At 40.8% G+C, this 25,617-nt stretch overlaps 1 protein-coding gene across 2 annotated transcripts in view; it reads left to right on the top strand.

Moving 5' to 3' along the window:
* MAD1L1 (mitotic arrest deficient 1 like 1) overlaps positions 1 to 25,617 on the top strand; it is a 447,749-nt gene that overhangs the window by 106,048 nt on the left and 316,084 nt on the right. For both annotated transcript variants that reach the window (XM_028706084.2, XM_077918712.1), the window contains exon 11: positions 4,194 to 4,338. In XM_028706084.2, coding sequence (XP_028561917.2) covers positions 4,194 to 4,338 — 145 coding nt within the window. The remainder of the gene's footprint in view (positions 1 to 4,193; positions 4,339 to 25,617) is intronic.

Below are 25,617 nucleotides of genomic sequence, written 5' to 3'. Positions count from 1 at the left end.
TCTAACTGCTTTTGCTTAGCAGCTAACCTGGGAGCTTCTGCTGCGCCTGGTTCTTCCTTTCTGAAATTTAGGCAGTAGAAAGACCCATAGTTCTGGGTGGAAGAGGAGTGAAGAGTATTGAGCTAGGCAGCAGACCACCCAGTTGTCATAATGTGGAGTGTAATTGGATGACAGTCAATGGGAACAGGCAGAAAGGACTTAATGATAAATATTTTATCATTTTAAATCAGAACCAGTTAAGGCAGTGAAGGTCCTGTGTGAGTGTCTGGAGGCGGTTGGAGGATGGATGGTGGCTAACGGATTGAGGTTGAATCCTGACAAGACAGAAGTACTGTTCTTGGGGTATAAATAAATATTATTATTATTATTATTATTATTATTATTATTATTATTATTATTATTATTCTTTCATGGAGCTATGACAAGTGTTGTCGAAGCGATTGAAAAAGCACCCAAATGTAATTGCATTTGATTGAATCTAATGAACTTTGGCAATTTTCTAAACTGAAATGCAGAAAGGAAAATACATATGAAAACATTGTATTATCATTTTGGAAACACTGTTTCTACACTAAGCTGGGGAACAGAATGTATTTTTTATGATGAAGGTCACCAACCTCATGCCCACAAAAGCTTTCATTGGCACACTGCCAGGGACCCCAGACTTTGAGCTTTCTTTCTTTCTTTTTTTAAAGTAAGTCTCCAGTCCACTTATAAAGAAAGTTATGAAGCAAAATGTGCAGGTACCCTTCTACATCCTGGCTTCTGTCACCTGTCAGTTTGCAAATGAATGAAGTCAAAGCTGTGATTGATAAGTGAGTTGTTTGAACACTGGTCAATAGGAATCTCTGGGGTCCTAAAGAACTGCTGATTTCCCCTTTAGTTCACTTTTCCTGCTTCTGTCTTATATTATTGTCCTTTGATCCACCCATTTGCTGCTATATTTGTTTTGTTTTTCTCTCAGCCACATAGAGCAGTTGGCAGGTAGCTTCTATAGAAACTTTTTGAAAATGTGGAATAATATAGTAAAAACAACACATGCAAGCCAGCATTAGGTCTTTGTATTTATGAGTACAGTGGTACCTCGGGTTACATACGCTTCAGGTTACATACACTTCAGGTTACAGACTCCGCTAACCCAGAAATAGTGCTTCAGGTTAAGAACTTTGCTTCAGGATGAGAACAGAAATTGTGCAGCGGCTGCGCAGCGGCAGCAGGAGGCCCCATTAGCTAAAGTGGTGCTTCAGGTTATGAACAGAACTCCAGAACAAATTAAGTTCTTAACCCAAGGTACCACTGTATGTATATGTATGGCTGGTTGTGATTATTCAGAATTACTCCTGTTTTTTAGCTGTAATCTACAACACCACACCAATAACAGACAACATAACAACCAAGACTTTACAATACCTAGAAAACCACTATTTTTCAGTCATTTTTTTGTTAACCGAAAATGAAAAAGTTTTCCATATTTCAGCCATTTTGTGTTTTTCTGCTCTTTTGGAGGCACCAGTCATTTTGTCTCTGGTGCCTTGGCACTGTCACAAAATTCCAAATGTTCCCTCGACCACAAATGGTTCGGGGCTACTGTTTTATGGAGAGATGGAGATCTGAATGGTGGTTTTGCCACTCTAGGCTAACCTTTCCCTTCCTGGAGGACTATAGCTCCCAGTATCCCTGACTATTGGTCATGCTGACAGGGGTTGATAGAAATTGTAGTCAAAACCATCCAAGGTTGGAGAATGCTGCTGTTGACCAGGAGCGTCTAACCACCACCACCACCTCCTCCTCCTCCTTCTTCTTCATCTTCTTCGTCTTCGTCTTCATCTTCGTCTTCGTCTTATTCTTCATTGATTGAATTTATATACTGCCCTGTACCTGGAGGTCTCAGGGCAGTTCACAGAGTAAAATCAGTTTCTCCTCCAAGGGCTGCATGCCAGCTGTGGGTGTGACTGATTTATGCACACACAAGTGCATAGACACTAGCCAAGCAAAGACTCACTCACAATCCAAGCACATATGCCACTCATATAGCACACACAAACATACCCATGCAGCACACACTCAGAAAACATACAGCACACATAGTCACTAGGCATGCAGTGTCACAGAACTCTCACACTGAAACATGCACATAATCACACACAAACACACATGCAGAGGTGCACACACACACACACACACTCAGCATTTGAAGCCCTCTATATTTCTGTGCTGGGATGGGGTGGATCAACATGCTGCCTTTTACTTTGTACATATCTTTTTGCGCAGAGTAAAAGGCAGAGTTTCCATTCACCTCTTCTGTAGCACTGGGGGGAAATCCTACTGCTTATTCTTTCATAGAAGACAGCAGACTTTTATCTCTGGTCTTAGCACTGGGGTGCTTAGTGCTAAGATAGGAGGTAAGAGATCTCTCTGGCTACTTTTTAAAGAGGACCTCTAAAGAGCAGCCAGAGGGATCTTTTATCTCCCTAAGGGCTTATCTCTGATCTTAGCATTGTGGTGGTTAATGTTGAAATGATAGATAAAAGATCACTTTGACTGTTCTGATCTTCCTGATCGGGAGATAATGCACTCTGTCTGCTCTTCAGAGATTCTTCTCTAAAGAGCAGTGACTTTTGTTTCATGAGCAGGCCATAAGACAAAGCTTTGTGGGCTGAATGGCCACTTTCCATCTTTTCATTGGCTTTTTCATTCCACCTTTGCTCTTAAACCAGTTAAGTTTAAGACGGGTGTTATTCCTTTAACAATTTATGCCAATTATTTTAACTCCCACATAATTGAAACAGCATAAGTAACATAAAATGGCACTGGCTCAACTGCTGTGGCTCCAGTGTGGATCATGGCCTGCCAATTCTATGTCCTCTCATTCTGCCAACTAGAATGAAAATTAATTGGAAGTCCAATTTTGTTTTCAGCTCTATGCATTTTTTCTCACTTGTATCATCTAACAGCTAGTTTATCCAAGAATGACCATGCATAAAATTGGGTCTTTTCATCTGTGTTTTGATATCTTAGCAGTTGGAAGGGGGAGAAAAGCCATCTCTTTCCCCTTTTGAGAGTCTTTTTTCTTTTTCTTCTTTTTTAAAATTCTGGTATTCATAATAGTTTCTTAAAAGAAGATGTACATGCTACTCTATGGCAAAGGTTTCATTTTCTGTGTAACTAATTAATTAAAACAGAGAAGGGGGCAGGGGCATAGTGATGTTCCGGTTATTAAATTAGCCATTTTCTGCAGTAGATTTATAGTCTTTGTGATTAACTTTCCCACCTGGATATGACAATGGAAATAATCTATTTTACACTCTATTAAATTGGTATATGAATAGCTTCAAATTGAACTGGAACCTTCATATACTTCTTTGATTCATTGAAAGATTTAAGATGTAAATATGGATCAGGTGGTGGATGGAGGAGGATTTGATTGACATTCCTGGTCAGAACATGCTTAGTTTCCTATGATAACAAAAAAACAGGCCTGGAAAGAGAAAAATTATTCAGTCATACTAGAGTTGTGTTTCGGTTTGTCAGAGATACATACATACATATATAGTTTAGACAGAAATATTTTGTTATAAAGAAACAGATGGTTATTTATATTTATTTATTTAAAAATATTCTGCTTTTCACCATCTAAAAATCGAAATATACAACATAAAAATTAAAACATAAATTAAATATTAGAAGTTTTAAATATCAGAATTTTAAACAATATTATGAGGAAATTTTCAGGTAACACACATTATTTTCCCCAGCATGCTTGGGCACTGATAGAAAGTGTGATGTTTTAATTTTCATTCATAAATGCTATGGTTCTGAGATCTCAGGTATAGAAGGTACTCCCCACACAACTATTTGGAGTATCTTGTGGGCATGGCTATGTTAGAAGAGAAAATACTGGAGCCACATAACAATATATTCTATTAATGGGTCTCCAAAGCCCTTTTGTACACACCCAAATAAAAGTAGGATGCAAAGGTTTAATAATAACATTATGTGAATGTGCAATGCAACAATATGCTTATGAACAACTGGTTGCTGGTGGCAAGTGAGAGTGGTTAGGGAATGAAGCTTAGAAAGGAGTTGTAAGTGGTCATTCCCATTTTAAAGTGCTTTTATCCCCTGCCAGTTGTAGTAAACAGCCAAGCGTCAGGTTGATAGAAGTTCAATGTTGGTAATTTTGTCTTTCCTAGTGCTAGACTATTAGAGAAGGCACGGAAGCAACTGCAAGAAGAGTTGCTGAAGACCCAGAGCCTGCTACTGGAGGAGAGGAAAAAACGCGAGCAGCACGAATCTATGGCCAGGTGCTTGCAAAAACGAGTGCAGCTGCTTATAAAGGTATGTCACCTGTATGGATCTTGTTTTTGCTCTCCATTTACATGTTGGGAAGTCCAGAAAAGGATGAGGTTGCTACTCCTTTCTTTTATTTAGTTTTATTTAGCTGTGCGCTTATGAAAATGTGAGAAACTCTCCTACGTTTAATGATAAATCATTATTCCAAGGCAGATCACAGAAGTATAAAATAACAATAAAGCTATAAAATCAAAGTGTATTTAAATACATTGACTTCTATTAAGACAATTGTGTTGTAAGGTTAGCAATGCCATCCTATGCACCAGTATCCATAAGTAAGCCCCATTGAGTTCAGTGGGACTTACTCCTAGGTAAGTTTTTCTAAGATTGCAGTCTAAAGCTTTTATGTATTTACTGTACTTACCTACTTGTAGCCTGTTCCATCCCAATGGCTCAGGTTAGTTACTTACGCTAAAATTAATGTCATCAGGGCGGTGTGTGTGTGATTTATCACGGGTGATGTAGAGATGATCAAATTCATTGTTTAAAGTTAACTTCTGAATCTTGGTTTTGGGTTTGGATGTGACCTGAAACTATGGTTAACTGTAGCTTTCTCATGCACATGTTTTGCTCATGCACAAAGGGAGGAGCAAAGTGATTAAAAAGAAGGGGAAATGCCAATAATTACAGTAAATCACCATTAATTCACTTCACAAATACAGTAACCTTCAGTACAGGGATCTTAAATTAAACATATAAGTTAATAAAAGTTGTGCAGGTGTCTAAATAGGTATCTGTCAGGATGCTGTCAGTGGCTCCTGGCTGATTGCCCAGGAAAGTATAAAGACAAGGAAAGGTTTCTTACCATCCTTTTTTTATTTCAATATTTACAGAGAGATGCTATAGAAACCAGCCTCTTGGATAATGGCATTGTCCCGAGTGAATCTCCACCCTCTTTCTCTTCCACATTCTCATTCGTCACTTCTATGGGTGCTGCTACGTGCCCTCTGTCTTTGAGCTCTTTGCTCACCTACTTTCAAGGTTCTGGGAGATGGAGGGTCTGGGATGCTTTCTAATGACACTGCGTCAGTCAGCTGCTGCTCTGCTTCTGCCTCCTCCTCCTCTCCCATTATTTCCCAACTTTCCCCCTCATCTGCCTCTGAGCTGTGACCTCTCACAAACCATTGTTGTAAATCTATACTGTCTTCCTCTTCCCCCTCCCTGGAAGGGTCAGGATGGGGAGGCAGTCTCCACCATTCCTCCTCTGCCCAGTTCCTGACAGTATCCACATGAGATTCATGCATATATGAAATATAGGTAGGTAGCCGTGTTGGTCTGCCGTAGTCGAAACAAAATAAAAAAATTCCTTCCAGTAGGACCTTAGAGACCAGCTAAGTTTGTTACGAGATCCTTATTCAAGCAGTTGAAGAAGTGTGCATGCACACGAAAGCTCATACCAATAACAAACTTAGTTGGTGCTACTGGAAGGAATTTTTTTATTTTATATGAAATACTGGCATCTTCACCGCTCACACACATTCTACTTGCATGCAACCGCTGTATGATGCTGCAAAATAAATTAATAATTAGACTTGTATCAAGAAATGGCAGGAGAGAGCTGAAGAGTTATTGTGGCTCACGAGGAGACCTTCCCCTGAGCCCAAAGAGGATGTCTGTGAGGGTAGAAGAAGCCTCAAAGAGACCTGAGACACAGCGGGGCCTTGTGTAGGCTGCTCAGCCTCCCCAACTCACAGCTGACATGTGACATGTGGGGTAGCGCAGCTGCAGCAGCTGCCACTTTCCCGCACGTCCTCTAGACTCCAGCCAACCCTAGAGTTTCAACTCTAGATATTTGAGTCTGGGTTGGAGAGAGCATGGGAGAGGGTTCTGCAGAGCAGGCAAAAATAGGCATTTATAGGCTTTTTAGGGGGTGTTCCCCACTTTATGCGATTTCACTTAGGTTTGTGGGCCCCCGAAATGTAACCCCCGCAATAAGTGTGGAGGGGGATGCCTATATATCCTAATGTAGCCTGGTAAGGTCATCAGACCATTGCCCAACAGACAGTGGGTATTTAGCGTTCCAGGCTTGAAGTATAAGCCTCTAAGCCACCATAAGTGCTTGCAAAATCCACTTTTGTTGTCCAGCCATTAAACCCCAATCAGCAGGAATATTGTTTAAAAGTACATGAACATCTGAGAATATCAAGAATTTTGCCGATACAAATCAAAAGGAATATATCACTCCACACTCCCTTATCATAAGCCTCAAAGAAACATTCTCACCTCCAACATCTTTCTGCATTAAACAGTCCATTCCTGTTCAATCATTATGGAGTCCAGTATACACGAATTATTAATTTTTGCTGAATCAATGACAAATTTCAATCTAGGGAAACATTTTATGTGGATTCTAAAGCAATTTTCCATTGTTTAGGGCGAATATCTTCTAATTCCCTAGTCTACACCTCTCTAAGTTCCTGAACTTCTACCTTACTAAAATATATTAAACATTTATACACAGCAGTTATAGATTTAGTTTTCTGTAAGGATCTGATAATTTCCTTCAGTAGTTGAGGGAAGTGTCAAGACACTCAAAGTAGATGGGCTATTTAAAGGCACAAATAGGTGTTGTAACTGTAGATACTGCCATTCTTCACTCACTGGTAAGTGATATTTGAACACCAAATTTTACATGATGGTTCCTGATATCGAGGAGCAGGTTTTCGTTTATGTTTGGATGTGATTGGATATCATTTTAAATCATGATGACAGACTGAACCTTTTAAAACTGCACTGATTTTAACAACTGACTTCAAATTTGCACTGATTTTTTGTTTGTTTGTTTCTTAGAATTTGTGTATGAGGTTCTAGCATTATACTGTATAAATGAAATGGACATTTATTTTCCAATTAGTTAAAGGAAAACACACTATAGTAGCTGTGATTCCAGAAGATACTAAATGACACACAGGGGAGAAAAGTAGTCAAACAATGCAGAGACTACAGATGTTGATATGCCATTGACCTCAAGATACCAGCAGTCTTTGTAATCTATATCTGTGATTTTTTCATCTCTGTCTTTCTAAAAGCATGCACCTGGCATCTTGTTCAGATATTGGTTTTATCTTCTTTGCAATATAGGAGGATTCAAATGACAAGCTGACATGGGGGGTTGATTTAAATCTGATTGCATGAAGACTCTCTGGAGAGTTGTTTGTGTACTGGCTCACCACACAGAAGTTAACAGTTTTTATCATAGAGTTGCAAACCATCCATCTGTGACATAGATGTAGACAGACTGTAATATCAGTGTTGTGAACTACTAAACATATCTGAATTCTATGCAGCCTACATTAAAGTATCCACTCCATCAGTGGTCATTTTATTCCACCTTTTCAACTGATACATATAATGAATTATGGGATAAGTACATTGTTTTCTTGGCACAGCTTGCTATAACCCTAGGACAAAGGTTTTCATTTTAATTAAAATAAAATGATCATATAGTTTGATATTAAATTGAGCAAATATATCACCTGTTAAAAATAATAACTTTACACTGAAAGCTTTATAACCCAGACTGATATTTAATGATCTAATTAGTAGCTTCTCTGGTAGACTGTGTTGCTGTGAGTATCACTGAAAATGGAAAAGGGGAGGGAAAAATAAGAAACTTGATTGTCCTTGGCCAGGCATAGGCAAACTCGGCCCTCCAGATGTTTTGGGACTACAACTCCCATCATCCCTAGCTAACAGGACCAGTGGTCAGGGATGATGGGAATTGTAGTCTCAAAACATCTGGAGGGCTGAGTTTGCCTGTGCCTGTCATTGGCTCTTTCAGAATAATATAGTGAATCTTGTAAACACAGAAATGCATACTTGGAAGAAACTGTCTTATTCATGGATAGTGATGCATTTCTAAGCCATCAAGCTTTCGTTGAGGATAAGGCTATTAATGGCTACTAGTCAGAGAAGCTATATACTACCTTTGGAACCAGCATTGCTTTAGATACACTGTACAAAAGGTGTCTAGATGCATGTTAGAATATGCCAACTAGTCAAGCAACCAGTTCCCCAAAGTGGTCAGCCAAAGCATACCTAATTATCTTCTCACTTCTCCCTGTGGCAGAGTATTCCATTTGATAATTATGCATTGTGCGCAGAAGCATTTCATTTTATCTGTCTGAACCTACTGCCAATCACTTTTCTTCATGAATAGAATGAAATTTAATTAATTTTAACTTTTACCTCCACTTTTAACAACAAGGAGACTTAAAGCAATTTAAAAACACAATGTACAGCAATATCACCATATTAAAATGCAACTAATAGAGCTAAAAGAAATTGGAACCAGCAACAGAAGAATCGGTAAGATAAGCTGAACAACTGATGAAACAGGAATGCCTTCGTTGCATGCCTGAAGGCAAATAGCTAGGGAGCCAACCGGGCTTCCCAAGGAAAGGAGATCCATAATCTTGGTGCCACTGCCAGGACATTTGATCCTTAGGCATTGGAGGGTGGAAGAAAATGTAGCTGCAAAGATACTCTCACTTGATTTCTTTCCCATATTTCAAAGACTCTTCATTGTGGATTGTTTTAAATTACCTTTATAGTTGTGGCCATTGCTAAGACTGACATTTAATATGGGGAAAGACCATAGCTTAGTGGTGAGTAGGCTGAAAGCAAAGAGTGAGGTTACCACAACTTCCATCATAGAGCTTCAGTATGCTGATGACAATGTAGTGTGTGCACACTCAGAGGATGACCTCCAAACCATCCTGAATATATTCACAGAAGCTTACAGAAAGCTTGGCCTATTGTTCAACATCCAAAAGACCAGAGTGCTACATCAACAAGCACAAAACAACCTGTCTGCAGCACCACTCGGTGATGTAACTTTGGAAAGTGTCGAACACTTCTCCTACCTGGGCAGTTATCTTTCCACAAGGGCCGACACTGATGCCGAAATCCAGCATCGCCTGAGCTCTGTGAGTGCAGCTTTCTTCCAATTGAAGTGCATAGTGTTTACGGACCAGGACATTTGTAGGGAAACCAAAATGCTTGTTTACAAAGCTACTGCACTACCAACCTTACTGTATGCTTGTGAAACATAGACTACTTATAAATGCTATCTCCAACTCCTTGAAAGATTCCAACAATGGTGTCTCCGAAAATTTTTACACATCACTTGGGAAGACAGACAAACTAATACCAGTGTACTGGAAGAAGCAAAAATCACCAGTGTCGAAGCAATGATTCTTCAACATCAGCTTCATTGGACTCGTCATGTTGTGCAGATGCCTGATTATCATCTTCCAAAGCAACTCCTCTATTCCAAACTTAAAAATGGAAAGCATAATGCTGGTCATCAACAAAAGAAGTTTAAAGACTCTCTCAAGGCAAATCTAAAAAAATGTAGTATAAATACTGACAGTTGGGAAACACTGGCCTGTGAGCGCTCCAGTTGAAAAACAGCCTTTACCAAAGGTGTTGTGGACTTTGAAGACACTCAAACTCAAGACGAAAGGAAGAAATGTGATAAGAGGAAGCCACGTTTGGCAAACCCTCACCGTGATCAACTCCTGCCCAGAAACCTATGTCCCCACTGTGGAAGGACGTGTGCATTCAGAATTGGCCTCCACAGTCACTTATGGACTCACTGTTAAAGTCTGTGTTCTGACAATTTTACTCAGCTACGAGTGATTGCCAAAGAGGAAGAGTGTTGGAACACTTGCTTTGCATAGAAAAGGTTCCAAGTGTTGTTAGCCGCCCTGAGCCCGGCTTCGGCTGGGGAGGGCGGGATATAAATAAAATTTTTTATTATTATTATTATTATTATTATTATTATTATTATTATTATTATTATTCCCTGATGTCTCCTGGTTGGCTTGGGAAAGATTCCTTCCTTAAACCCTAGACAACTTCTGCCTACCAGCAAGAGTGATACTGAGTTAGAAGGACCCATGGTCTGATTCGGTATAGGATAGCATCTTATGTTCTGTGTTCCTAGGACAGCACATTCTTCATCTGGAAAACAAATGCTGAAATGGCTCAGTCATTTCTGGGGGCAGGGAGGTTATTCTTGTTGCAGGGTTTTATAATACTAGTGTGAAATCTTCAGTCAAGTTTGAGTGATTCTGCTTGTGGCAGGGGGAAGGTTTTCACATGCAAATCTTGGCTGTCACAGTTGCACATTTAATGAACATTAAGGTTATCAGTCATTTATATGTGCACTGCAAATCAGGAGGCAGCCTGTAGGGAGGAAATCGTTTTAATTAAGACGAGGTTGAGCACCTTGAGGTATTTGATCCCTGGCTGTTTCAAAGTGCCAGGGCTGATAGAGAAGGAACTAACAAATAGAGAATTAGTCTACTAGCCAAAGTCCCACCTAGACACAGTTACAGTTAAGGAGGAATATTTCTCTCTCTGTGGTTCATGTTCTAAAGCAATACTTTTTTTACATAAAAAACCAGGAAATCCATTTAACTTCAAGAAGTAGTGCATACACACTTTTTTCTTTCTGTCCAAGTTTACGGATCTTGTTTTATAACCTAACAACAAGAAATGGAGAGCATTGAGGGTTTCTGCTGGCCACTTTTCTACCATTTGCCATTTAAATAGTTCTAGCTCACTATGAATCATGCTCTCAGAGCAGGGCTAACTCCTGGTTTGAGAACTCAGGCAGGGTGCTATCCTGTGGGCACCAGTTTATATTGATGGACTCCTGAAGCTTACTTGGCAGTAATGGTGACAGCTGCTCTCCAAGGGTAGATAGGAGCTTCTATTTTAATTTCCCACAATGCTCTGAAGTACCAAACATTGTGTCAATCCTGGCTATTTTGGGAAATTAAAGAGAGACTCACAGACTTAGTTACCTGATGTGGATGGCATATTGGACTCCTGGCTGCTGCCCCAAGATACCATGTGCTGACACCAGACCTGTCTGTATTAGTGGCAGTCATCTTGCTCTTATGCAACCAGCATTTTGGCAGACAAATAAGCTTTCAGTTGTTGTTGAATTTAGGTCAGGTAATAATAAGAATTTTGGAGCAATTAACAGTGCATCAAGTTCTGTTAAGCCAAGCTGGTTAACACTTCTGGACTTGTGTTTTTGATAAACATGACATTTTGCCTGATATTGTAGTTACTGGCTGTATTTGTATGCCATGCTAAACTATAGTTTAGTGAGAAATGCATGAACTGAATTGAGCTGCAATGAGCTTTAAGCACCCCCACTCCTTTTTTGCTTCTGATTTTCATTATCCACAACTTGCTGTATTGTCTGGACCCAGAACTATTGTTAATATTATGGTTCATTTAAACAAGCCAACTTCAGCTGGCACAAGTCTCTGTTAAGCAGAAGTGGAAGTTTCCAAAGTCCTCCTCCTTAGCCAATAACGTGGCCAGTGTTTGTTGTAAAGCTGATACCCAATTCTGGTAGACACTCTTTCAAAAACTGAGATGTTAGTCTGTTGCTTGTAAGTATTCTATTTCAATGATAAGTTTTTATAACCAGACGAGAAAGTAAATTCCTTTTAGCTGTGCTGAACCAAAAACATTGTTTGTAATCTGGCCCAGCAATAAGCATGACACAATATATTTTCCACTTTCTTGAAAATCAGGACAACAAATACATTGGTCAACCAACTGTAGCAGCTTATTTATGCTGAGTATCTGGAAGGCATCTTCTCAACTGCCAATGCTAATTGTATGAATAACCCTTCCAGAGCCTAGAGCTGAAAACATTATCAGAAAATGGTGTTGCAATATTGAAACTGCTCCTTAAACATGGTTTCTTAAACACCGAGAAGAAGAAAAAATACAAAAATATGCTGGATATTAGAGTTGTGTTTTTCTCCCCAGGTAGATTGCATAGCAGATTCTTGTTTTGAAATGTGGGGTGGGGAGAACCTTGTCATGGGAGCGGCCTTGAATAAGTTCAGTGAATTAGAGTTTTACATTTAAAGCTGAAATGTGTTTCTCAAACTGATGCTCCTAGAACCTGCACCATTTCCATGGACTGATAAGGAATTCCCCAGAGGTTAGATTAGGTAGCAGCATTGTAGATTTTTGACCACCTTGCCTTGTACTGGCAGAACAGCTCGAGGTGGAAGCATTTTCTGCTGGTTTCCGTGCCTTGTGCAGAGCTTGTGTCGAACATGGCCAGTGCTATGCACACCACTATCTTGTGTCACTTGTGTCTTTCCATCTAAGAGAATTATGGACATTGCATACAATTAAGTCTTTCTGCATAATATGTTGCACTCCCCAACCCAAATGTAACAGCTGCAAGGCTCATTCTTAATGGCCTTTTTTGCAATCTCCATTCTTGCCAGTACCTTTTCTATTAAAGCTGTGATGAGAATTGCTCAGCACTCCAAATGTAATATTGCTGTCATTTTATATTGTGGCAGGATAACTTATGCTGATTGATGGTGTGTTTCATCATTATATTCATCACGAGACATTACTTGCCTGCTTGACATTTAGAAACCTCATGTTTGGAATGTGCAGTTTTATTTTGAGACCTTTATTAAACAACTCAAGTCTAAGAGTTTAATTGTTACTGATAGCTAAGAGTATAATTACCTTGGTGAAATATCATGACTATATTAAGCAAATGGAGATTGGCTTTCCAGACTTAGGTGAACACAAAACCATTTTTCTTGTTTGATATTGGCTGTTTTGAGAGAGAGTCTAATATCATTCTCAAGTGCAGTTTGCAGCATGTCTTTAAGGAAAATGAGCAATGAGATTTAAAAGGGCTGTGTTCCAGGAAGAAGTTGTTGCAATTTGAATTTAATACTTGGGAAGTTTACAAAGCTAAATGTAATTAGGACTGTTCTTCAAAGGGAAGCAAAATATTATAAATGGAGGCATGGTTCCAGACCTCTGTATTTCTGGATAGTGGATATGGAAACATGTCCCCCTCCCTTGCTTTTTATTACTTGCATAAATGGCTGGTGTCCTGGTTCATTCCGTGAGCAACAGAGGCAATGCCACTCTTGGCTCTGTTAAGCCCATGCTAAAGTCTTAAGGGTTGCACATACACATAAATGGCTGTGCTACTGAACTGCAGGTAAATGAATGGTATTGAATTCTATTTTCCAATTTTAGTGGGGAGTGCTTAGGTTGGTTGGTGCTTAGCTGGAGTGATCCTGCACTGTATTGGTCATAGTCCATGTGTTTGTAAACCACATTTCCTACAAATAAATTTGTGCTTTGCAGACTCTTGTTTGGGTGCCTGATAAAAAAGTGACTAGATTGTTCAAATTGCTGTTCAGCTTTGTTTCCTCTGGGTTGGTTTTAAAGCCTGCTTGTAAAGATGAATTTAGAAATGAGGCAGCAGAGTTGAGGAAAATAGGAAAGCAAGGACAGCCCCTCCCACTCCCAGTTTGGGCACCTGTACTAAAAATCCTTGGAAAAGTCATTCTAAAGTCTCAGCTGAAAGAGAAAAGCAAAACTGTGAAAGTTTTAAAAGGCTTTTTAAAATTAAGGTTGAGCAGGGATCAGAGCAAGTGAAGCCACGTGGCTCGCAGGAATCAAACACTCTGAGTCAGGGCAGCAGAGCCTCCAAGGAGAGATGTATCTCTGTGTGCACATGCCCTGAATCTGCATGCTGGACCCAGGAGGCTCTTGCAAAAGGCGTTACAGTGGCAGTGAATGACCTTTGGGGTTCTTTGCTTTTTAAAGGCAAAGTGTCTCCTTTTCCTTTTCCTCCAGCTTTCACGTTATCTGTTAACATCAATTTATGGCTAAGGTGTTTTAATACCCGAGCGATAGGAGCCATTTATGTAGCATTAAATAAAAATAAATACTGTGGTCCACCCTGCAGGGCTTCGTCAGGGCCTTAAGAGTAGTTCTTCATCCAGAATGGCTAATGGATTCTGCTTTCTCCTGAGCAAAGGGACATTAATATCTTGCTCACTGCTAGAAGGTTAGTTTATGAAAATTAGAAATACATGAACAAGGGAGAGATTTATTTGACCTTCATTATCTATATCTCTCCTGGGAAGCACAATCTTCTGAGGTTCCAGAAGCTAGAATATTTTATATCCAGTAAAGAGAAACCAGATTATTCCAACGTTATGGCTCAGAATTTCAACATACCAGACTCAGGTAATTCAGAGTAAAGCACTTTATGCATCTGTTCTACTCTATGGCTTGTCACAGTAGAACACTCATACTTTATACTGTCACAGGCGTGTGTGTGGGTGTGGGTGTGTCTAAAAGAAGATACTTCTCCAGTGAAATTATTGGTGGTAGACGAGGAAGAGTCATAGCTGAGGAAAGTAGAAGCGAATAAGAGACAAAGTGACAGGGGATGCTGGTATTCATACTAGTGGGTGGAAGGTATTCAGACAGACCTGATACGAGTTACTGGGTAATTTGTGGCTTTGTGGCCTAAATTAAAATTCCTCCACTAGTTGGCTTTGAGTTAGCTCAGAAGTAGTTTCTGTGGGCATGTGTAAGTGTGAAGATGAGGATGTGTCATAAGTTACTTCCCTCCTCCCACTCCGTAAGAAGAGGTTGCAATTCCTTGGGCTGTTTGGAATGACATAATTCAGTTTCTGGCTGTGAGAGAGAATAGAGTTCCTTGTTTGGGGCTGCAAAGGGAATTAGACCTGAATTTTGCATCTGAGGACTTGGAGGCAAATATAGATATTTATCTATATTTAATCCATATATGGAGTGAGATCAACTATGCAGAATGGCTTCATTCAAAACCTTTATCATATGTACCAACAATCAGGGGCGTAGCGTGGGTTGTCAGCACCCGGGGCAAGGCAAGTAATTTGCACCCCCTAACCCATGGATTTGCGCCCCCTAACCCGTGGATTTGCGCCCCCTAACCCTAACCCCCAGATGTTGCACCCGGTGCGGCCGGCCCCCCCTGCACCCCCATGCTACGCCACTGCCAACAATGGAGAACTGAGGGTGCCTCCAGATGTTTTTGGGCTTATAGCTCAAACAGCTCCAGTTGCTGTGGTTGATGGAAGTTGTGGGCTAACAACATCTGGATGGCCACAGTGGCCACTGATTCTCCATCCCTGACATATATACTCCTCTCATTTTGGACTCTACTTGCTATTACAATGGTACCTCAGGTTAGAAGCACCTCAGGTTACAAACACCTCAGGTTACAAACACAGACTCTGCTAACCCAGAAGTAGAACCTTGGGTTAAGAACTTTGCCCCAGGATGAGAACAGAAATTGCACGCCAGCAGAACAGTGGCAGCATTAGCTAAAGTGGTACCTCAGGTTAAGAATGGTTTCAGGTTAAGAACAGACCTCTGAATGAATTAAGTTTGTAACCAGAGGTACCACTGTATTGATTTCTGTGCATTTGAAGGGCACAGCACTTTAAATTGCACAGAAGCTGTGCGTTCCTTTAAAGGAGGAACACATAAAGGGCAATCAAATAAGTTATTTATTCAAGACCCATAGCCTTCATACAAGCTTTTGGAGGGTTTGCACAAATAGTGCAGGAGTGGACATCTGGTGACTCAAGAAGTCTCTCTCCCTGGCCTCTTAAAATTGCTCTTCACATTATTTACCTGTTCTTGGGTTTCTGTGTCTTAATTTTGAGTGGTGTTGTAGCTTGCAAATGAAATGTTTTTTAAAATAAAGTACTGCTTTATGATTTGGCATGGGAGAAGCATTTCCCTTCATTTATTTGGCAAATGCTGGATGCCAAAATTCTGCAGAACACTTTCCAGCCTGTCAGTAAAATCTGGCTGGCCACCAGGTACTAGCACTACAGTCCCAGGAGCGGCACAGTTCTGTGAACAATTTCTTGTGTATTTTCTTTCCATGTTAGCAGTTGGGGGCATTTATGTTAAATTTGGATTATAATGGATTTAAGTGAGGGAAGCACCCATATGCTTGCATTGTCACCACATTCACATTTCCCTACAAGAATGAGTGGTGGCCTCATGGCAAAAATGCAGCACTTGATATGCTATTGCAAATGGGAGCAGAAGGCATTTCCCACCTCTGGGGACCCCTATAATATAGATAATGTCATAATGATGGGAATTTTGCCAGTTGTACATAGAATAGAATAGAAACCAGAAAATTCCTGCATATGAAAAATGAAAAGTTGAACTAGCCCCATATTGCTTTCCCAGAGTCAAGTGGTATTATGGTCATTCTACATATTCTTGGATATAGACTATGGGTTCAGAACATCAATATGCTTCTTATAGCCACCCAGAGTGGCTGAGGCAACTGTCAGATAGACAGCATATAAAAAAATTATCATCACTATCATCATCAGGCTGGCAGGAGAGGCCAGACCAAACCTATGCTTGTTTCTACTGCAGCAGAACATGACCACTTGTTAGAGCAGAGAGAGGTGGGCCAAATCCAGCACACTTGGTTTTCCAGCAGGCATCTTTTTCTATAAGATGATCCCTATATTTACTATAGTTCTGTATTGATTTTTTGTAATTAACTTAGGCACTGGTGGTTTCTTAGCTCCCTCGAGCGTGCTAGTGGAAAGGCAGAACATAAATGTTTTTTGTTTTCAAATGGGTGTACTGTACCTGGTAACTCCTCTGGCTCTTCTTTTTTTACTTCAGAATGTATCTCTAGGTAGGTGTTCATATATTTCCTTCCATACCATTATATATACACACACACACACACACACACACACACACACAGAGAGAGAGAGAGAGAGAGAGAGAGAATGCGTGCAAAGAGGGAACAGAAAAAGCCCCATCATTTTTGTTATTCTGAAATGCCATTTGCAAAGTTATTAGGCTGACCTTGTTGAAAATATTATTGCATTATTCTTCTGTGAGAGCAACTTGTAACTCAGTGGCAAGGGAAGGGAAAGCAATTTCAGGATTACAACAAAATCAAAACAAAATACCTTTTTTATGCTGCTCCTCTAGAAAGATGCTTATTAAGATAGCGTCTGTGGAAGCTTGGTATGATGAACAGATGCCTGTGACCTGCCTAAGGCGTAGTTTAGAACAAATTTGGATGGGTGGTAGGGGCAAATTGTGACCTTTTTTGTGTTAAGTGAACATGAAAGCAAGTATTGGCATTGCTAACACACCCCTCCCCTTGCCTGCAAGCTACTGAGTATGTATGGGAGCATTTCATTGCTGTTTGGAAATGTTATATTCTGATTTCCTCTAAATCGGGGGAAGGGTGACCTATGGCCATCTACAGAACTGGCTTTGGATAAATAGCACACTTGGTGAGGAGTGCCTTTGGTGTTCCCTCACCCCTGCTCAACATTGCAGGACCACTCAGAGGGTTTATGGGGCCTGGTCTGATCCAGGTGTGATGTTGGGGCCCTGCTGCTACCTCCTACAAAGACCCATACATGTTCGTACAAAGCTGAGGGCCACATGCAAAACTTACTGTTCCCACAGGCTCCATGTGAGAATTCTTGCTTGCAGCTCACCCTTGCCCTGGAATCAAGCAGAACTATGGATGTGCTTCATTTTTTTTTCTTACATAGAATCATAGAGTTGGAATAGACCACAAGGGCCATCGAGTCCAACCCCCTGCCAAGCAGGAAACACCATCAGAGCACTCCTGACATATGGTTGTCAAGCCTTATCACATAGTGATAAGGGAATAGGAAAAGGGTTATGCCTATTCTGAATACCTCCTTCAAATTCCCAAACCTTTCTGACACAGCTTCTTTCTGCTTCTGTGTGTTCATGTCTTCTGCTTTGCAAGAAGCGTCAGCTGGAATATAAGGACTAGATTCATATGTTGAGTGCAGTAGTCAAGAAGAAATATTCAAATAGGAGTTCTACATACTTGTTAATGCTGCTCATGTTTGAATTGAAGAGCAGTTCAAGCAGCTTGAATCTCACAAAAACACATGTACAGTAGATTCTTTTACAACCTTAAAAATTTACCAGAGGCGATGCTTGCTGTCCACTCTATAGAACTACACAGAGACCTCACCAATGGCAGCCACTCCAACCTCAATAGTGCAGATTTTTGTGTTGAGCTGGGCCATCTCCATCACATTCACCACGAGATGCCCTGCAGTACATTGATAATAAACACAATGTCTGATGTCATCTCACATGTCTGGGTAGCTACGATTTCTACGGACACTTCCATTTGCAGTTGCCAGTTGTGAGCAGAGCTGCTCAAAATTGAGGCCCAATGCACTTGGAGATGAGCAGATGAGAGGCCCACATCACTTGCTGTCCTGTCCATGGAGATTGGCTCTCAGCCACTGTGCTACAGCTTGCACAAGCTAAACCTGGAAAAGTCACATTAACTATCATAGCTTTTATTTTTAATGTTTTGTAGCAGTTCCTATCTTTCAGCAAGCATTCTTTATTTTAGAATATCCATTATTTTTATCTTTAAAAACAATAAAGAGAAGTTATGAATAAAAAAGTATCCAGCTGAGCTTTTACAGCTTATGGCTTTATTTTATTTTCATTTATATGGTGCTTACAGCATTTATAGCATTTGAAGTGCTAAGTACTCAGTAACCTTGTCTCATAGTAAAGCTATGTCCCACTGGGTTTTACCTAGTGCAGATGCATCAAAGTGGAAATCGAAAATGAAACATGCTGTAAAGCAAATTCAAGGAAGATCATTTTTGTAGTTAGTACCCAAATAACCTGTAGAAGCTTGAGTAAAAGGTTACAGACAATTGCTCTCTGCCACCCTAGCTCACTGCAGACAGTGCATTAAAAAAACAGAGCCTCAACTCAGCTCTCACCCCAGATTATCCCCTCACTGGCCCATCCTTACAGCTGCCCTTGTCTGTCCAGATGTTTCTGGGCTCCAACTCCCATCATCCTCAGGCAGCTTGGCCAGTTGTCAGGAGGGTGGAAGTTGAGAGGCCAAAGGTTCCTTATCCTAGTTTGAAGCAGAAGCATTGTTTTAAGAAACAAACAACTTTCAAGAAATCATTTGTACCTTCTTGGAGAACAACAGATATATCATAGAATCATAGAGTTGGAAGAGACCACAAGGGCCATCGAGTCCAACCCCCTGCCAAGCAGGAAACACCATCAGAGCACTCCTGACATATGGTTGTCAAGCCTCTGCTTAAAGACCTCCAAAGACGGAGACTCCACCACACTCCTTGGCAGCAAATTCCACTGTCAAACAGCTCTTACTGTCAGTAAGTTCTTCCTAATGTTTAGGTGGAATCTTCTTTCTTGTAGTTTGGATCCATTGCTCCGTGTCCGCTTCTCTGGAGCAGCAGAAAACAACCTTTCTCCCTCCTCTATGTGACATCCTTTTATATATTTGAACATGGCTATCATATCACCCCTTAACCTCCTCTTCTCCAGGCTAAACATGCCCAGCTCCCTTAGCCGTTCCTCATAAGGCATCATTTCCAGGCCTTTGACCATTTTGGTTGCCCTCCTCTGGACACGTTCCAGTTTGTCAGTGTCCTTCTTGAACTGTGGTGCCCAGAACTGGGCACAGTACTCTAGGTGAGGTCTGACCAGAGCAGAATACAGTGGCACTATTACTTCCCTTGATCTAGATGCTATACTCCTATTGATGCAGCCCAGAATTGCATTGGCTTTTTTAGCTGCCGCGTCACACTGTTGGCTCATGTCAAGTTTGTGGTCAACCAAGACTCCTAGATCCTTTTCACATGTACTGCTCTCAAGCCAGGTGTCACCCATCTTGTATTTGTGCCTCTCATTTTTTTTGCCCAAGTGCAATACTTTACATTTATCCCTGTTAAAGTTCATCTTGTTTGTTTTGGCCCAGTTCTCTAATCTGTCAAGGTCGTTTTGAAGTGTGATCCTGTCCTCTGGGGTGTTAGCCACCCCTCCCAGTTTGGTGTCATATAGCCAGCAGTTGTGACTTGCCTTGTTTCAGTAGTTGTGTATGCAGTGTTACCTTTAAAGAGAGTCTTTGCTGCAAGGAGATGTTCCTGCCTCTATACATATTTTGATACATTTGAGGTCAGGAAAGCAATCCTAAAAGGTTATTTATCTTAAAGATACATAGAAGATAACAAGGTTCAGCCACCCTGCACAGCTCTGCCCCACCCCAGCCTTGCTGGAGTAGCCATGAATGCTTTTCATGATCCTTGACCAGGCCCATGGTCAGGGCTAATGTGGATGCAAGATAAAAGCAGAGACCAATAGCGAGAACGTGAAGAGGTGTATATCCAAAGATGGATATGAGGAGAAGAAGTGTGATCCAAGTGAGTAATTGAGAACATACAAAATTGCCCCATATTAATTCTGTGCCATTCTGACTGGCCATGACTCTTCAGGGGCAGGCAGGGTTCTTTTCCAGACCAGCTTTCTGATAGCTTTTTGATTTGATATATCAGGGATTGAACCTGGGACCCTTTGCATTCAAAGCAAGTGCTCTACCAAATAAGCAGGGCATTTGTGGTGGAAAGCACTATACAGTGGTACCTTGGGTTAAGCACTTAATTCGTTCCGGAGGTCCGTACTTAACCTGAAACTGTTCTTAACCTGAAGCACCACTTTAGCTAATGGGGCCTCCTGCTGTGCCGCCGCCGCCGCACGATTTCTGTTCTCATCCTGAAGCAAAGTTCTTAACCTGAAGCACTATTTCTGGGTTAGCAGAGTCTGTAACCTGAAGCATATGTAACCTGAAGCGTATGTAACCCGAGGTACCACTGTATACAAATCTTAAAATAAATCAGCTGTAGGCCCTCCCTTATGCCCATGGCCAACCCAAGTCATTTTGCTGCCTGAGGCAAAGGACAAGATGGCACCCCCACCATTCCGTGGAGAGTAGCTGAACGGACTAGTTGTTATTTCATTTCTGGCAGTGGGATAGTGTCCTCCACACTCCTGAAGGCAACAGACTAGTTACAGACATGGAAGCCAGACCAGGAGGGTATTGGATCCAACACTTAGACCATTTGGCAAAGGAACATGTATACATTTCTGTCAATAAGCACTTATATGCCAGTGCCTAATTCATTCCTTCATCATATGTTCTAGGAGCCATTGTTCTTTCCCTTTGCTTTGTGCTTAGCAAGTTAGCTTTTCAAACTCTTCTGGAGTTCCTTACAACTGTATCTAGGATATGATAAAAATAATACACAGGAGGGCTGGTAAAATAGTTCTTTATACCTGATTAAAATATTTTATTGATCAGTCAGCTAGTGCTACCTTTAGCACTTAAAGACTTGTAACAGCCTGCATTTTAATAACTCCTATATAGATTAAAGCAATCCTTCTATTGTGGATGCAGAGCCAGAAGTTCAGAAGCCTAACTGAAGCTTTGGTTTTTGTCTTCTAAGGAACTGGTATCTAAGTGGAGAGAAGTATTGCTGCCAATGATAAACAGGATCCAGAATGATGCCTGGCTTCAATAGATTCTAGATGAAGCAGTTTAATCTCACTGATGTCAGTAACCTCAATCTCTGTCTTGATTTACTGCAATTCACATAGATTCCTACCCCTTGAAAATTTGGATGAGTTGCTTTGCTCCCTCACATGACTGTATGTTCCCCTGTGTGAAGCTCACCCTGTGTTCCTTGAGCCTTTAAGGTCTTGGGGGGCCAAGTGACTTGGTGGATGTTCTGGGAAGGGGATAACATGTTAGTGCTGTTCATGTGGGCCTCGTTCAGCACTTTGTGCAGTTTGACTTCACAGGCGCAGCAACAACCAGTTGGGCATAGGGTCAGGGTCAGCTTTTGGTGCAATACTACTGGTTGTACCATTGTATTGCTTCCTTGACAATAGCCTAAGAATGCTGCTGCTGCTGTTAATAATATTGTATCAAACTAAGTTATGCACAAAATAGACCAACTGGAATTAGTTGAATCTTGGTTAGTCCTGCCCATTAATTCCAATAGGTCTACTCTGAAAAAAACTTATTTGTATACAACCCGCTATCATCAAAATCCTTTTGTGATCCTTACATAATATATCTGCCAGCAAGGATCATTTACAGTTGGTCATTATACCCATAACTGCAGATGTGGGTAGGCGGGGCTGAGAGATGGGAGGGTGTGTGGGGAGAGAGAGGGTGTGTGTGTTTATCTTAAAGCTGTATAGCAGTTAAATCCAAGAGGTATGTAGGCTTTGTATAAATTGCTTACAGATATAAAATCTCATGTATGCTTCATTATGGTGTAAATCCATTCTCATTCTGTGAGCTTTTCAAACCAATTTTCCTAATGATCCAGTAAAACATAGTGGTCTGTGATGGAAATGGCTTATGGCCTTCAGCTTTTATTTAAATGGTGGTAATTGGGTGATTGTTGCTTTCCAATTATTTTGATATAGCTGCTGTATTTAACGTTCAATTGCATCTTTTGTTGGCCTCTCAGCTAGCCTAAATCTTGGGTTCCTTTAGAGCTGTCAAATTAAAAGGTTTATCTGTTGCCATAGCTTAATTTCTCAAAGAGGTCTGTTACTTTTCTCTTTTGATATCCCTGTAATAAGCTTTTATTGGTTTCGGTTCAGGCTGTGCTCTGTGATGGAGCCTCCCAGGGAGATGACAGCTTGTTAATTTTCTGCTTCTTTCTTTCCTTTTTTAAAAGACAGCAAAACTTGAAGAGTTGTGTCAACCTTAAGAGAAGGTTTAGATTGTAGAGTTGGAAGGGCCACCAAGGGTAATCTAGTCCAACCCCCTGCAATGCAGGAATCTCAACTAAAGCAGCCATGACAGATAGCCATCCAACCTCTGCTTAAAACCCTCCAAGGAAAGAGAGTCTACAACCTCCTGAGGGATCCTGTTCCACTATCAAATAGGTCTTACTGTTAGGAAGTTCTTCCTAATGTTTAGTTAGAATCTCATTTCTTGTAACTTGAAGTAATAGGTTCAGGTCCTTGCCTCTGGAGCAGAAGAAAACAAGTCTCCATCTTCCATTTGACAGCCTTCAGATATTGGAAGATGGTTTTAATATCTCCTCTGTCTCCTTCTCTAGGCTAAACATACCCAGCTCCCTCAACCATTCCTTATAAGGCTTGGTTTCCAGACCCTTGATCATCTTGGTCACCCTCCTCTGCTCATGTTCCAGCTTGTCAACATCTTCCCTAAATTGTGGTACCCAGAACTGGGCATAGTACTCCAGGTGTTATCTGATGAAGGCAGAATACGGTTGCTCTATTACTTCCCTTAATTGGGACACTGTACTTTGGTTGATGCAACCTAGAAGAGTATTAGCTTTTTTTGCTGCTGCATCACACTGTTGATTCACTTTAAGCTTGTGGTCCACCGACACCCTCAATCCTTTTCACATGTACTGCTAGGAAGCCAGGTGTTCCCCACCTTACATTTGTGTGCCTGGTTCTTCCTGCCTAAGTGCAGAACCGCACATTTGTCCCTATTGAAATTCATTATTTTTAGTTTTGGCCCAGTTCTCCAATCTGCTAAACTCATCTTGAATCCCATTTCTGTCTTCTGTGTCATTAGCTACCTCTCTCAGTTTGTAGTCCTTTACATGCTTGTTTAGTACATTGCTTTGAAAGAGTTGGAGGAACGGGACAACTCTTGTTCACTCCTGTTCTTCATAAATTGTTGGGCAAACACAATCAAGGCAGTGTTTTCTAACCAACCCTCAAGGGACAAAGCCAGCACTGTATGTTTCTATGCAAGTACAGTCTGGGGCTATGGGTAACTGGAAGAGCTCACTGATGATGATGATGATGATGATGATGAAGAAGAAGAAGAGGAGGAGGAGGAGGAGTTTGATATCCTGCTTTATCACTACCCGAAGGAGTCTCAAAGCAGCTAACATTCTCGTTTCCCTTCCTTCCTCACAACAAACACTCTGTGGGGTGAGTGGGGCTGAGAGACTTCAGAAAAGTGTGACTAGCCCAAGGTCACCCAGCAACTGTATGTGGAGGAGTGGAGACACAAACCCGGTTCACCAGATTACGAATCTACTGCTCTTAACCACTACACCACACTGATTGCACTAAAGCACAAAAGATACTGTTTTAAAAGAATGTTTGCTTTCCACACTGGAAATTACCTGTCGGTGTGATGTTGGGGTCTGGTTTGCCAGCCCCAGGAGCAAAGGAAAAGTGGCTGGCAAGGACAGAGCTGCTCTTGCACATTTCACCTGCTTGTTTCCCAGCCAGACTCAGACTAATGATACGCTTGATCAGGCCAGATGGCAGTCAAGGACAGCATTTAATAGAAGAGAGATGTCTAAATATTGTATCCAAGGTTGGGTTGTTCATTCTTTTTCCTCATTTTGTCCTGGCACAGACGATACTGAGGGACCTCCTAAGAAGATCTTGTGTGGAAAACTGTCAGAGCAGATTGCTGTATGGATTTGCAGAGGATTAAAGTTAATTAAAGAACTCTTCCTTACTTCCATTTCCTCCTATCTGCGAGCTATTTACATGCTAATGTAGGGCCTGCCAGGGAGAATAGGAGAGGTGTCAGCGCTGGGCATATTATCATACAAGGAAACAGTAGAAACTAATGAGATATTATATATATATATATATATATATATATATATATATATATCCATAGCACTGTACTTTTTCCATATTTTCTGGAGTGTGTGAGCTGACTGAATATAATTCACACCATTTAGGGTTGCATCTTGCACCGCATAATAATTTCTTACATTATACACAGTAGTATCTTAACACCAGCAATTTCATAAATAAAGAGAATGAAATAAAGGAGGAAAAATAATTATTTTTGAAATGCAAAACTTTCACAAGTGATGGGCATTCTCCTTCCCCCCAAAAAATTTAATATCAGTTTTAATGTTTCATTTCTTTTTATCATGTAAGCTGCTTTGTGTGTCCCCGGGTAGAAAAGTGGGGTAAATATAACAAGTCAAGTCAATATGATTGCCAGACTGCCTGTTGGAACAGGACCTGCTGATCCTACTTTTGCATTAGCATCATTAATTGTAAATGCACTGGAAGGAAAGAAAGCAAAAGGAAGTGGGACTTTTCAACTCTCTGCTGAATATTTTTTAAAAATGGTTTTAAAGGGGAGATACAAGGAGGAAGATTTTTTTTAAAAAAATGACACACATATATATAATGCATAAAATGCATGTTTGGGTTAAAGTGGGCTTTGAGTTTGAAAAGGTTGAAGATACCTGTTGCAGATGATTTGCACTTGAGCAGATTTTATCATAAACTCCAGGAGACAACTCTTCCATGTCCCTGGTACTGGGATTGCCTTTCCTATATCTTTGTTGCACTAGGGAAAAAGGTCCCAGTATTGCAGTGAGCTGTGTCTACATCACCTATTAGTGTGGCTTTTTTGGAAGATACTTACTTTTAAAAGAACAATCTCTTGTTTACTGTGACAGGAAAATGTCCTCTGGAGTGCTTTTGAAACTTGAAAGCCAGCTTGTAAACAAGGCAGAGATGTAGACTCCTACC

Source organism: Podarcis muralis, chromosome 14 (genome assembly GCF_964188315.1).
Source record: "Podarcis muralis chromosome 14, rPodMur119.hap1.1, whole genome shotgun sequence".
NCBI lineage: Eukaryota > Metazoa > Chordata > Lepidosauria > Squamata > Lacertidae > Podarcis > Podarcis muralis.
The sequence above is the reverse complement of the archived record's forward strand: the minus strand, read 5'-3'. Positions and strand labels throughout refer to the sequence as shown.